The sequence below is a fragment of the Panthera uncia genome, chromosome F1, assembly GCF_023721935.1.
Source record: "Panthera uncia isolate 11264 chromosome F1, Puncia_PCG_1.0, whole genome shotgun sequence".
Taxonomy (NCBI): Eukaryota; Metazoa; Chordata; class Mammalia; order Carnivora; family Felidae; genus Panthera; species Panthera uncia.
In genome coordinates this window covers 35328869-35342470 of record NC_064813.1, presented here as the reverse complement: position 1 = coordinate 35342470, position 13602 = coordinate 35328869, and the positions used below count along the sequence as shown (strand labels likewise).

Genomic DNA, 13602 nt, shown 5'->3' with positions numbered 1-13602 from the left:
TGAACTTGAGCCCTGCCCAGGATTCTCTCGGTCTCCCTCTCTCTCTGCCCCTCATGTGATTCTCTCTCTTTCTGCCCCTCGCTCACTCACGCGTGTGCTCTCTCTCAAAAGCAAATAAATAAATAAAATATATTCCTAGTTAATATGCATGACTTCCTCAATAGTAGCCTATATTTAATATGTATGTATCTGTGTATTTTTAGTATGTAACATTGGTAAGATATATATAGAGCTTAATTCGGAGGAACTCATTTCAAAGTCTCCAAGATGCTATGTTTGAAAAACACTCTACTTTTATAAATGGTTTCTATCTCGCTTAATTTTGAAGTTCCTTGGGATCATAATAGGAAAATCGTAATAGTTGCATTTTGTGCTAAATATGCCAATGTTCTACATTTCACACTTCTGTCATTATAATGTTTTAATCATAACAAATATATTTCTTGTGTTTTTATTAGGATAATTGTCATTCCTGAATATTTGAAATGTTATAGTATTAATACATTCTTAACTCCTTGGTTTTTTGATATGGTGGCTTCAGAAATTAAATCCTTGCCTACACATATGGCAACTTTCCCATTTAAACATGTAAATAGAGCACAGAGATTATGATCTCAGTTAATCTGTTACTGAGTATGGTTCTAATATATTCCAAAAAGAAAGCAATTCAGTATAAGAAAAGGATACCTATGAAAAGTATAGGTAAAGATTGTTAAATGCTAGCATTTATACTAGCAGCAATATTTGAAGATATTAAAATAGTGACAGCCAGCATTTTCATGGCTTCATAGTTTATGGGAAAACTTTCAGTAAATCATTTCATTGCCACCGTGACTCTGAGAGTTAGTTGATATTATGCCTGTATGTTAGAATGAGGACCCAGAAGCTTAGAACTATTTATCAATATCAAAGCACTTTCTTAGAAACCACTAGAACACATCAAAGCTGGGACTGGGAGCCCTGTCTTCTGCTCTCAAATTCCACAGCCTTTCCACTACACCCATTCTTCATATTACTACATATATTTTGGCTCATCCCCTCCTCACTCAGACCTGCACACCCACCCTGTTGATGGCTAGGAAATCACTAAGAGAAGTAGTCAGACAGAGGGGGTTTAAAATGGAGCACGCCATTCACAGCTACTCGCTAAACCACAAACCAGCCGTCAAAGCAAAGATGACAGAAGAGACATTCACCCCTCGCTAAACCTTCTGCAGTCCTTCTCCCTTGCTCTTCAGCTCGTTCTTATTCATACAATAAAAGTACTAATAAATGTAGTCAGAGGGCAGAAGTTTCAGTTGAACATCCTGAACGAAATGCATTGCTGCTCTGCTCGTAGGCCACCTTTTCTGTGAAGATTTTCCTGATCCGAAGCAGTGTCATTGGCTCCTTTCTTTGTGCTGCGTCAGCATTCTGGTCAGAGAGCGATTGTAAGTTTTGTTTGCCTGCCTTCTCCCAGGGTAAACTGTGAGTATTTCGTCAGGGATAAATTTTGTCCTCGTCATTTTTATGTCTCCGTGGTCTGGCACAATGTCCAGTGCCATGGAAGCATGTCCTGAATATTTGCTGAGTGAATAGTATCTGTTACTTTGTGCGCTCATTCAACAAACGCTTGTCAAAAGCCAGAAACTTCATTTCTTCATAAAACTGTTTCAGATGGCTCTAGTTCTGAGCAAAAGCCTGAATACGTGCGTAATTTTTTTTTTATATGACGCTACAGAAATGATCAGTTTCATCATTAAGAGCATATAGAAAACCAGTCATTTTCCTTTGATAACATGAAGATACAACCCATGAAATCCAAATGTTTTCTTTTGCCTGCTACCCATTATTTGCCTTTTGGGTGTGAAAGATATTTGTTATGAATATGTATATTATGTGGGGAGTAAAATGTGAGGTATTTAGATAGATGCTCACAGAAACAATATTTAAGTGTTCTTTAAACTCATGTCTTACAGCGGGGGAGCCTGGGTAGCTCAGCTGGTTAAGTGTCCGACTTCGGTTCAGGTCATGATCTCATGGTCTGTGAGTTTGAGCCCTGTGTCGGGCTCTGTGTTGACAGCTCAGAGCCTGGAGCCTGCTTCGGATTCTGTGTCTCCCTCTTTCTGCCCCTCCCTGGCTTGCTCTCTGTCTCTTTCTTTCTCTCTCAAAAATAAACATTAAAAAGATTTAAAAAAACTCATGTCTTACATATTGTATATCTTTATATAAATATGGACTGTTAATAATTATTCCCAATAAATTGACTTAAGTTCATCAAATGGTTTATTTGTTAACTTTGTAATCAGCAAAAACTTTCAATAATAATGGTAATCATAATGATAATAACAATTTTTCTCATGAAAAAGCTTATATTTTATGATACACAATACTTTTATTTCCCCCAAATTAGTTTCATCACCGTTAAGTTATCTATATGAATTTTCATAGAAAAATGGTATTAAAAAAGTATTTAATTGATCAAAAATATATTTAGAGAAGATGGAACAGTAAGCCTAGATTCAAATCTCCTCATTGCCTGAAATTCAAATTGTGCTTTTGATAAATGCTACTGCAATGGCAGGGTTAGTGCCAATGGCTGTCAGAGTTAGTGACATCATACCTGTTAGTCTGGCAGAATGGATGAGGAATATTGGAGAAGGCACAGAGAAGAACATAAAAAATTATTAATAGAAGAAGGTCTGATAAATCATAAATGGGTAATTTATATGTAATTCAAAGGCGTAGAATAAGTTTCAAGTGTGCCTGTGAAAGACTGTATGAAAATATGGTTGATATAAACTACTGAGGAACACTGTTGTTGGAACTATTCTGAATAGACCTGTCCTGAATAATCTAGACCTCCCACCAGAGGGCAATAGAGAGCAGGTCAGGGAAGGTATGCTCACGTTTTCTTTGCATGATCCATGATCCTTCTGTGTTCGTTCCTATCTTAATTAAACGTTAAAGGGGGAAAGGTGTTAACACTTGATACTTTTATTTTGTTCTTTCCCATGTAATGATAGTCCATTCACTTGGACTGTTGTATTGTTGGGCGCTCTGATTCTACCCTAACAACCCCCTTTAGTATATACTCAACATAACAAGGAGAGTGATTTTCTTAAAATGTAAGTCAAATCATTCCAGTCCTCTCCTCAAAACTATCCAACAACTTCCCATCTTATTAAGAGCAAGAGAGAAAGTCCTTCCAGCCGCCCACAAGCCCCAATAGTCTGACCCTATTATGTCTTCTCCTTGCTCCCTCCATTCCTGTCACATCAGCTTCATTGCTGCTTCTCAGACTTTCCAGTACTCTTTACCTAAGGGCCTTCACATCTGCTGTTCCTCTGCCTGGATGCTATTCCACAAGACATTTGCTAACTCCCTTCCTTACCTATCTAGAATTTTATTCATGTGTAACCTTCTTAGTAGCGCCTTCCCTGGTCATTCTACCTGAAGTTCAGTTCCTAATTCCCCTTATTTGTTTTACTTTGCTCCACTGTGCTTATCACCACCTAACCTACTATGTATTTTATTTATTACTATTTTATACATGTCTGTCTCTTCCCTCTAAGATGGAAGAGGACTTTTTCATCACCTCTTTATTCTTATATTTACAGAGCCTGTAACAATGCTTGGCACGTTGCAGGAACTCAATCTATATACACACCTGAGTGTATACGGGTGTTTGTGTGTTTTGACAACATTAATGTCTGGGTGAATTCAACAGATACTTATTTATTTTTTATTTTTTTAATATTTATTTATTTTTGAGAGGGAGAGAGACAGAGTGTAAGCCAGGGAGGGGCAGAGAGAGAGGGAGACACAGAATCCAAAGCAGACTCCAGGCTCTGAGCCCAAAGCAGGGCTCGAAAACACGAACTGTGAGATCATGACCTGAGCCGAAGTCAGATGCTCAATCTACTAAGCCGCCCAGGTGCCCCTGAGCAGATACTTATTTTTATCCATATCATCTATCCAGGACTGTTACTAGCAAAAAATACTACACACATACACACACACAGACACCTTTGTGTTGTCCCATGAAAATCCACATAATTGTCTACATCAGTGGTTTCTCAAAGTGTGGTCCCCAAACCAGCAGATCAGCATCAATATTGCATGGGAACTTGTTAAAAATGCACAGACCCCACCACAAATCTACTGAATCAGAAACTATATTTTTAAACTTTATTTATTTATTTTTGATGGGGGTGGGCAGTGAGAGGGGCAGAGAGAAAGGGAGAGAGAATCCCAAGAAGGCTCTGCACTGTCCGCCTGGTGTGGGGCTCAATCCCAAGAACTGTGAGACCATGACCTGAGTTGAAATCAAGAGTCAGACGCTTAACTGACTGAACCACCCAGGTGCCCCAGAACCTGTATTATAATAAGCTCTCTGGGTGAGTCTGATGCATGCTAAAGTTTGAGAACCACTGATAGAGATAAGTTTATTGAGCTGGAATAGGCAATTGGACTTTTAATGCATTCTTATTTTTCATGTTAGAGATTTCAAGTTTTGCTTGGATAAAATAAGCTTGGAAATATTCTGGCTTTAATAAATGCCAAGTGAGCCGTCTTCTTAGTGAGCCCTACACCTACCTTCCCATTCATCCCTGCAGTCACTCTTCCTGGCCAGGTCCTAATGTCTTATCCCTGGTCTGGATGGCTTTCTAACTGAGTAGTCTCTCCATGTGCTAACTAGTCTTCTAACTAGTCTCCATACACTAACACATTTTCGTGAATATAAAATGAATTTTTCGTATGTTGTCATCCTTGAAATAAAGATGCATCTTGCAATCAATAAGTAAATTTAATGGTGTTTCTTTTCTTATTTTCCAAAAGATTATTTTTGTGCCAAAGACCTATTTTTTAATGAAGGAAGTAAGATATTTTCCCACACTGTTTTGCTTCATCATGCATCAGATTGGCCTGGTCCTGCCCTCTTGTAGCCCCATTTTTCTCATGCTTCAGGCACCTTAACATGAAAACTGTTCATTTGTCAATCTGCTAATTTTAAGAAAGCCCTCAGTGAAAGAATGGTACACTGCATAAACTTGAACTAAAAGCAGCTACGAGCTCATGTATTCTTTCCATTCAAAAAGTCTGCAGCTGCTTCCTTTCTGCTTAAGTTGGAGTTTTTGCTTATGCCTGGCATTTTCTCACCAGTTCTGCCTCTCTCTGAGCCTATTTCTGCAGTTCATGAATCACCACGTAGGAAGCACAGTGGCGTGCACAGAGAAGGATTCCCGCAGTGTGAACCCCCTCTCCGCGGGCTACTGCTCTTTTCCCTCTTCTCCCTCTCTCTGTCTTTTAAAATTTATTATGTTTTCTTACTTTGCTGCACTGAGGAGCACAGGCTTTTTCCTGTAAGCCAGGTTCTTTATGATCCTCTAAATTTGGATGTAGCACACGGCAGCTGGGTTATTATAGTAGTTTCCAGGATTCATTGGGAGGTCTGGGTTCAGGCAGAGCATCTATGCATCCATGCTGATTACTAATAGTCTTCTTCCCTTCCCAACTCCAGCTTTTCCCTTGGTCCTAGAGACCTTCTTTGGGTTTCTCATTAATTGGCCTTGGTCCTATAGACCTTCTTTGGGTTCCTCATTCATTACCACAAACACTGGTCGCCATGGGATAGCGCTGAAGCAAAGCAAGCCTCCTTGTGGGTCTAAATGATGGGATATTGCAAGAAAAGTTTCTAAATTAAGTTCACAAAAACCAAACTCCTGGCTCCCAGCCCTACCTATACATTAGATTCATCAATTAAATTTGACTCTCTGAAGGTGGAATCTGAGCATCTTTGTTTCAGATCTCCCTGGGTAATGGCTAATGCCTAGTCAGGGCTGGGAACCACTGATGAGCTCCCAGAATGCAGGCTGTTTTACTTGTGGAGATTGGTGATCAAGACGAAAATCATACCTTTGTGTCCGAATAAGCCTAACCAGCTAATATCAGACATAATTCTTACTGCCTGATGAGTCTGTCACTTAAACTCTGCAAGCAAGTTGTATTTATGTCAACAGAGCTAAAATAATAAAAGTTAGTTGATTTCTTAGAGGGCAAGAGAAGAACATAGTCGAATAGGGAACAACTCTATTATACCAGGGTTTGGACAAGGGAGGTGACCTCATTGTGGGCTTTGAGCTAACGTTATGGTGAGAAAAAGGCATTGATTTTCATTGGGCCCAGCAGGGATACGATTTATCCACAGTATAAATTAATTCGTTGTAGAGTAAAATGTCTTATAATGGAATTTTACTATATTTCCCATTTGGAATATACTCTTGATATCTTTTATGCCTAAATTTATGCCACTGAAAGGATTCATTACAATCCAATTAATTGAAATGTAAAAAATAAAAACATACCTTGTAAAACATCATTTCTCAAGCTGTGTTTTGCCATTATGAGACTATTTAAGAACACTGTAGCTAAAATGGCTGAAACATTTCTTTGATCTCATGTCTGTTTCTTTCAGTCACCATTCGCAATATTGTACTAGCAGCAGGAAATAGAAGATACTATCTTAATTAAACCATGGTGGGTTTTAAATGTGTCCATTATAAACAAAAGCAATCCCACACCAGCCCCACAAAAGTTTTTTTTTTTAATAAAAAATTTTAAACATTGAAATTCAATTGCTGTAACTCAGTTTTAAAAAAATAGACACGATGATTTGGCATATAGATAAGGAGCTTTTCACGTATGAGTACTGTTTTATAACCCCCTTTACTGTTCCTCATAACTTTTAGCTTAGTACTGTAATTAAAGGCAATCAATAAAATAATTTTCCACTTAACACAGCATTCTACCAACACAAAGCATAGAGAAGGTAAACTATTAATATGTTTACCTCAGTTTCATTACCACAAAGGGTGTCCAGAAATATATGGAAAAATTTAGAAAATTAAAACAATTCAGTAACAGTTTATTAAGCAGCCATTATTGGCTATGCTGGGCACTTTGGGAATAGTGCCTTCTCATAATACAATGACTGACATATAATAAATACCCAAAAAGGACTGATGAGTTAAAGCCTAAACATAATACATGACTTCTGTCCTTTAGGAAGTAATACTTCAGTGGGACGAGACAAAAACACAGATCTCTGAAGAACAGGACAAAGTTCACGAATAGAGGCGCAAACCACTACGGAAGTAATAAATAATTACTGTTGCAGTTGAAAGTGTTATTTCAGCAGATGGTAAATCAGAAATGCTTCTTGAGTTAGGCGAGAGTTGAATGAAGTACTGAACGTACAGAACGTCACAGAGTAGACACTGAATTGAGGGAGGGAGGGAAACCATTTGAACAGAAGATGAAGACAATTCAGGAAATGGAACGCTCTGGTGGAAGGAGGTGGGGAGATACGATTACAATGTAAGGGACAAATTGTGGAGGGTTTTTAATGAGACGTGAAAATTATTCTCGTGTGGTGGGAAGCTCTCAAGTTTCTTCAGAAGGGAATGGCACACTCAGATCTATTTTAGAAGGATGATTTCAGGGGCACTGTTCAGAACAACCTGGAGAAGGCAGAGGCCAGAAATAGAATCTAGGAGGTTGTATAGTAAGTATACACAAGATGATGAGGACATGAGCCAGGGTACTGGTAACAGAGTGGATAAGCTCAATTTGGAAGACATGTTGGATGTCCAGAGAGATTTTGAATATTCGTTTTAGGTGAGGATTGAGGGAAAGGGAGCAAATTTCATGTCAGAGCAACTAGGGAAATGGCTATTTTATAAGAGATGTTTCCAGAATGTGTAATATTAGAAAAATGACATACTGGGATACATTTTGAAGAGAAATACTTTACAAATAATTATATTGCTTAACATACATGGAAAAAGAATGACAGGAAAAAGAAGTAAGCGTGAAAGCGTTGCGAGAAGGCACGTTGAAATTCAAGTACCACGGGAGGTTATAAAAGTGGCAACCGATAAGGGAAATGTGGCATTAAAATGTGAAAAATGTCACAGCGAGGTGAGTCAGGAAGCACAGGAAAGTGGCGAGCAGAAGTCAGAATGAATGAATGGGAGAAAGCATGGATTAGTGTAGAGAATCCAGAGAGTGAAACAGTGCATCAGAGATGGTCACCATGAAGAAATGACCTAAATGGGTAACTGGTTCTGGGGGATAGGGAGCAGAGAAGGTAATAAATAACATGTAACCTTTTAGTGAATGAATAGTCAACTCGTTACTCTGTACTGAAATACCACCTCAACAGAAACTTGGTGAATAGCTATGAGGTACTATTATTTACTGTTTCCAAGAAATTAAACAAGAAGTGACTTCTTTATTAATAAAATTGTGGTTTAACTCATTTACCATATTACATCAGCCTTGCCATCACTGATCTGTTGATCACACCTTAGAACCCACTAACATGTATCCGTTCCATGGCCTGCTTTCCCGGTTGGCTGCAATGTCAGACTTTGGACATTAGCTGATAGGCACACTTTAGCTAAGACAAAAGGAATCTTCTCTTGACGAAACTTGAAGTGCCCTGACCTGGAAAGCTAGGCCTCATAGGGCCCACTAATTCTAGACTGAACTTCAGATTTAAATAGTGTAAGGGCTCTATTTAAAACGACAACAGTGACATCTGGCAAATGTTTAAGCCCAGTGGATTTTTAGTAGTCTAGGTTGCTTTCTAATTCCTGCCAAGACCATATTCATAAACAAGCGCCTAAGACAGTAAGTCACCTCTGCTTCTGTCATAGTGAAGAAAGGGAAAGCTGATTACGTCCTCTGGTATTCAAACGTGATAGCACTTACCAGAATAATCACGGGGGCAGATACAAGTGTATCTTCCTATCTCATTGAGGCATGTAGCTTCATTCTTGCAGGGATCTGAGACACATTCATCCACTTCCAGCTCACAGTGCCTGCCCTGATATCCTGGGACACAGAAGCAGGAATAGCCATTCATCCCGTCCTGGCACACGGCTCCGTTGTGGCAAGGGCTGGAAGCACACGGATCATGACCCTTTTCACAGAATCTTCCAGCATATCCTTCTGGGCAGATGCAGACGGGGTGAACAGGGTCCTGATGGCAAACACCTCCGTTTTGGCAGGAGCTTGTGCCACAGAAAACAATGGCAGTTTCACAGGTTGTCCCACTAAAACCAGGGGGACATTTGCAGAGAAAGCTCCTTTCTCCTGGGGTATTCACACACGTGGCATTTCCTTGACAGGGATTGGAGAAGCATGGGTCTTTCGTGCTGTCACAGTCTTTGTCCAAATCAATCGCTGTGTCCGAACAGTGGCAACTGTTGTCCTTTGAAGTATTACTGCATGTAGAATTGTTTCGGCAAGAACTTGCGAGGCACCTGGTGTCATTTTTATTGCCAGAGGAATCTAGAAGGAAATAAGAGATGTCAAGATGTTTACAAATAAATGGCTGAGGGTAAAAATAAAGATCTTCTTTCTGCTTCCACGCATCTCAAAGAAACTCATTAATGAAATACAGTTGGCTGCATTCTAATGATGAGTTTTAGCAAATGATGTCCAATGATGAGGTCTTTCATTAATGATGGTTTGTCATATAGTTGGTAATGGGAAACAAAAGTAGCTGGTTTCAGATTCTTTGCTTTTCCTCCACTTCCCTTTCTCGGGGCCAAGTGAGCAATGAAATGCATTGAAGCAACTGTTAAGTTGTCTCACACACACACATTTTTGAAATTCACATTCTCCCGTGGAGGATCCTGGAATATACTGGGAAATGACGTACAAAATTGTCCCTGAATATATTGCCTAACTAAAACTAATATTCAAATGAATGACTCAGTTTATGACTGCTTTGTCACAGTTACCCTTTGTATTCTAAAAAGAAAAGCATAGGAAGATGAAAATAACTAAAACAGGATAGAGTGCCAACTATTTATTGAAGGCTTGCCAGGTATTTCACATATATTATTCTAACCCTCATAGCAACACAGTGTTACTATGTACAGTTTACAGATGACAGATTAAATAAATCCCTCTGCAAGGAAACAGATGTAGTCAAGTTCATGCACTTTTATTTTCCTGTGGACTTGTGTTTTTATATGCGTCTCTGTTCTAGGGATACATTTTTTTGAAATTCTAATTGGAATAATAACCAACAGAAAAACAATAATTCTTTAATTTGTTGACAAACTCATTAGCTATGTATATGCATATAGGTTGTCCCCAAATACGCATAGATTATGATCACAGCATAGTTATTTTCTCAATCGTGTATACTGAGAAGCCTTATGATTTCTCAACTCAATTGTATTTTCCCATGAAACACTGTCTTTCATGTGGATTCATCTATATCATTCTCTTATTTTTACTTTCTTTCTCTCAGTATTACTCACAAATATAAGAGTGGGCAACAGTACAGGCTTGTAATAAAAAAAAGTTACAAAACGGGGAGTTTGCTCTTAGGATATGAGACATAAATCAACTGTTGTTGGGAGAAAATAGTGTGCAAACTTTGAGAAATATGTAATGACAAATCTTTTCCCTCTCTTCCTGCAAAAGAAGAGGTGATTCGTGTAACCTGGTGTGGCCACAAGCAGGGTGATGAGAAGATACTTAAAAGAAATGATGGACTGGTGTGTCATACAAGAGTGAGAATATTTTCATAATTATCTTCCATGGAGTCTTTCTGGCAGCCAACAATTTTCCTCCAGTGCCTACACATAGAAAGTTAACATATGCTTATAAGGGCACCTGGGTGGCTCAGTCAGTTGAGCGTCTGACTTCAGCTCAGGTCATGATCTCACCGTTCGTGAGTTTGAGCCCCACATTGGGCTCTGTGCAGACAGTTCAGAGCCTGGGGGCTTACTTCACATTCTGTGTCTCCCTGTCTCTCTGCCCTCCCCTGCTCGCACTCTGTCTCCCTCTCTCTCTCTCAAAAATAAATAAGCAGTAAAGAAGAAGAAGAGGAAGAGGAAGAGGAAGAAGAAGAAGAAGAAGAAGAAGAAGAAGAAGAAAAGAAAGAAAGAAAGAAAGAAAGAAAGAAAGAAAGAAAGAAAGAAATTAACATATGCTTATATATTATCAGGAGGGTTGATCAGAGAGCCAACATTTTCTACTCCCTATGAGAAAACTCAACTAACCATCCTTTTACTTTAGTTTTAGTCTTTTTGTTTTTTTCAGATGCTGGCTTTCCTATCACATCTTCAAATGCGATGTCTTAGCTGCAGTGTCACTTCCTGAGAGCTTTCTCTGAACTCCTTTTCTAAATTTTGTTGTTTTATTTGCTATGTTACATATGCTGTTATTTTTTTCTGTATATGTTTTCTATTTTCTTCATTAGAATGTTAGTTCTTTGGAGGAAAGGAAGAAACCTTGTCTGTATTTCCTGGGTCTGCAATATTACTCATCATGTAACAGGTGTCCATACATATTGGAAGGAAGGGGGAACATGTCACAACCGAAACATGGAAGGGTGCTGTGAAATCACATGTGTCAGGGAAAGCATACCAAGAAAAGCCTCACTGAAGAAAAGGTACTTGAGATTTTTTTTTTTTTTAATGAATGCAAGGGGAGGAAAGATATTATTTGCACACAAAAGAACTAACGCATGAGGGGTATTGGCATTCTTGGCAATACTAAGAAAATTGTGAGAGGGTGTGGGGCAGGAAATGGGGAAAGATATGAAGAAATATTTAATAAGTTCAAACTTTTGGAAGCATTTAAAGTTCTTGTGTCCAAGCTGAGAAAACTTAGTTGAATACTCCAGCTGTCCTCTTAACTGCACCAGCAAGGGAGGGCATTGATGAAATTTGGTTTTCCATTTATTTTTGTTTTGTTTATTTTGTTAGTGGTGATGGTGATGCTGTTGGTTGTTTCCTTCATTAATCATCGAGCATTATCACTGAAGCCATGAAATAAAGAATTAGTGTGGGAAGACAGACAGCGAAGGAAATTGGCATTTATACCCAACGCCTTTCCATGCAACTTTTAAAATAGATTTCTAACAATATTTGTGTAAAGCGTTTTACAGATGGAAAGCTAAGCTTTGTAAGGACTAAGTCATTTGAATGGTGTCAAAGAGAGGAAGGATTTGAATCTCTGATTTGTTTGATTCTAAAGTCCATTTCTTTTTGCTGTATTATTTTGAAAGTTAGGATACTTACTGGGTAGGGTTTCTGATGTAAACATGATGATATTCGCATTAAGTGTTTTATTCTGTTCCTTTCCAAAATTCATGAAAGACGTGAAGGGATAACAAATAAGCACATTGAAAAATACTCAACATTATTTGCCATCGGGGAAACAGAAATTAAAAACAGTGTCACTACTTACCCACTAGAAAGAGCAAATGACAAAAATTGGCATTACTAGGTGCTCACAGGGTGTGGAAAAAATGGAAGTCTTATTCAAGTCCTCTCTGTCTCTCTGTCTCTGTCTCTGTCTCTGTCTCTCAGTAACTAATCATTCTTGCCTGTGTGTTACCAGTTATATTAGTGTTTTCAAATATTGGCCTTTGACTTTGTATAGTTTCTCCAGAAGATCTTTGTTTTCTGTCCTAGATTTCTGCTTTTACATTTTTATTTTCTTAATTCTACTAAGATTTAAGCAGTTTAGCTTCTTACTTACTTTTTCAGGCATTCTTTCTAATTTATTAATTTAAGACAAAATTTCTGTGTATTTACTGCATTTCGTGTGATTTCTTTTCAATGTTATTCAAATAAAAACATTTTCCGATTTTCATGGTGATTTCTTTCTTCTTTGAACTATGGAAAATCTGTAAAACTCAATTATATCAAATTCCTAACTGTGTTATTCAGAACTTCTATAACATTGGGGCTTTTTCTGCTTCTCTTCGTTGAGATTGATGCATTGAAATCTCTGACAGTGGATATGAATTTTTCTATTTCTCATTTTAGTTCTGACAGTTTTCACTTCTATATTCTGAAACTATATTCCTGTGTCACAGAAATTTAACATGGTTACATTGTCCTGCTGGCTTGACCCTCATAGGCATAAAATATCCTTTTTATCTTTAGTAATGCATCATACCTTAAAAGACTACTTTTACTGTTGTTGTACTGCTCTATCAGTCACATATCTCATACGTGGCTGGAGGGAATACAAAATGGCATAGCCACTTCGGAAAAAAGTTTCAAAGTGTCTTATTAATTTAAACATAACACTTATTCAGGAATCCCACACCTAGATATTTCCCCCAAGAAAATGAACACATAATATCCACACAAAACCTTGCTTGCAAAATTCATAGCAGCTTTATTCATAATGACTGACACTGGAAAAACCCCAAATGTTCATCAGGTGGTAAGTAAATTTTAATATCTCACACATTGGGCTACTACTCAGGAATAAAATGGGCAAATTACTGACCCAGTGAGCAACATGGAGGAATCTCTAAAGTATTACGTTAATTAAGAGAAACCAGACACAAAGACTATCCGCTGGATGATTCAATTTTATGAGACATTTAGACATTTTAGAGAAGGCAAAGTTATAATGATGGAAAGCAGCTCAGTGGTCACCAGGGAATGGAGGTGGGTGAAGGAAACTAATTGTAGAGTTTCTGTGGAAACATTCTATATCATGATTGTAGTAATAGCTATTGACCATATGTGTTTGCCACTGAAATTGGGTTAATTTTATTATATGTAAATT

At 38.1% G+C, this 13602-nt stretch overlaps 1 protein-coding gene across 1 annotated transcript in view; it reads right to left on the bottom strand.

Moving 5' to 3' along the window:
• The window catches only part of CRB1 (crumbs cell polarity complex component 1), a 206303-nt gene that overhangs the window by 133518 nt on the left and 59183 nt on the right, over nt 1-13602 (bottom strand). The window contains exon 2 of the mRNA XM_049634297.1: nt 8758-9339. Coding sequence (XP_049490254.1) covers nt 8758-9339 — 582 coding nt within the window. The remainder of the gene's footprint in view (nt 1-8757; nt 9340-13602) is intronic.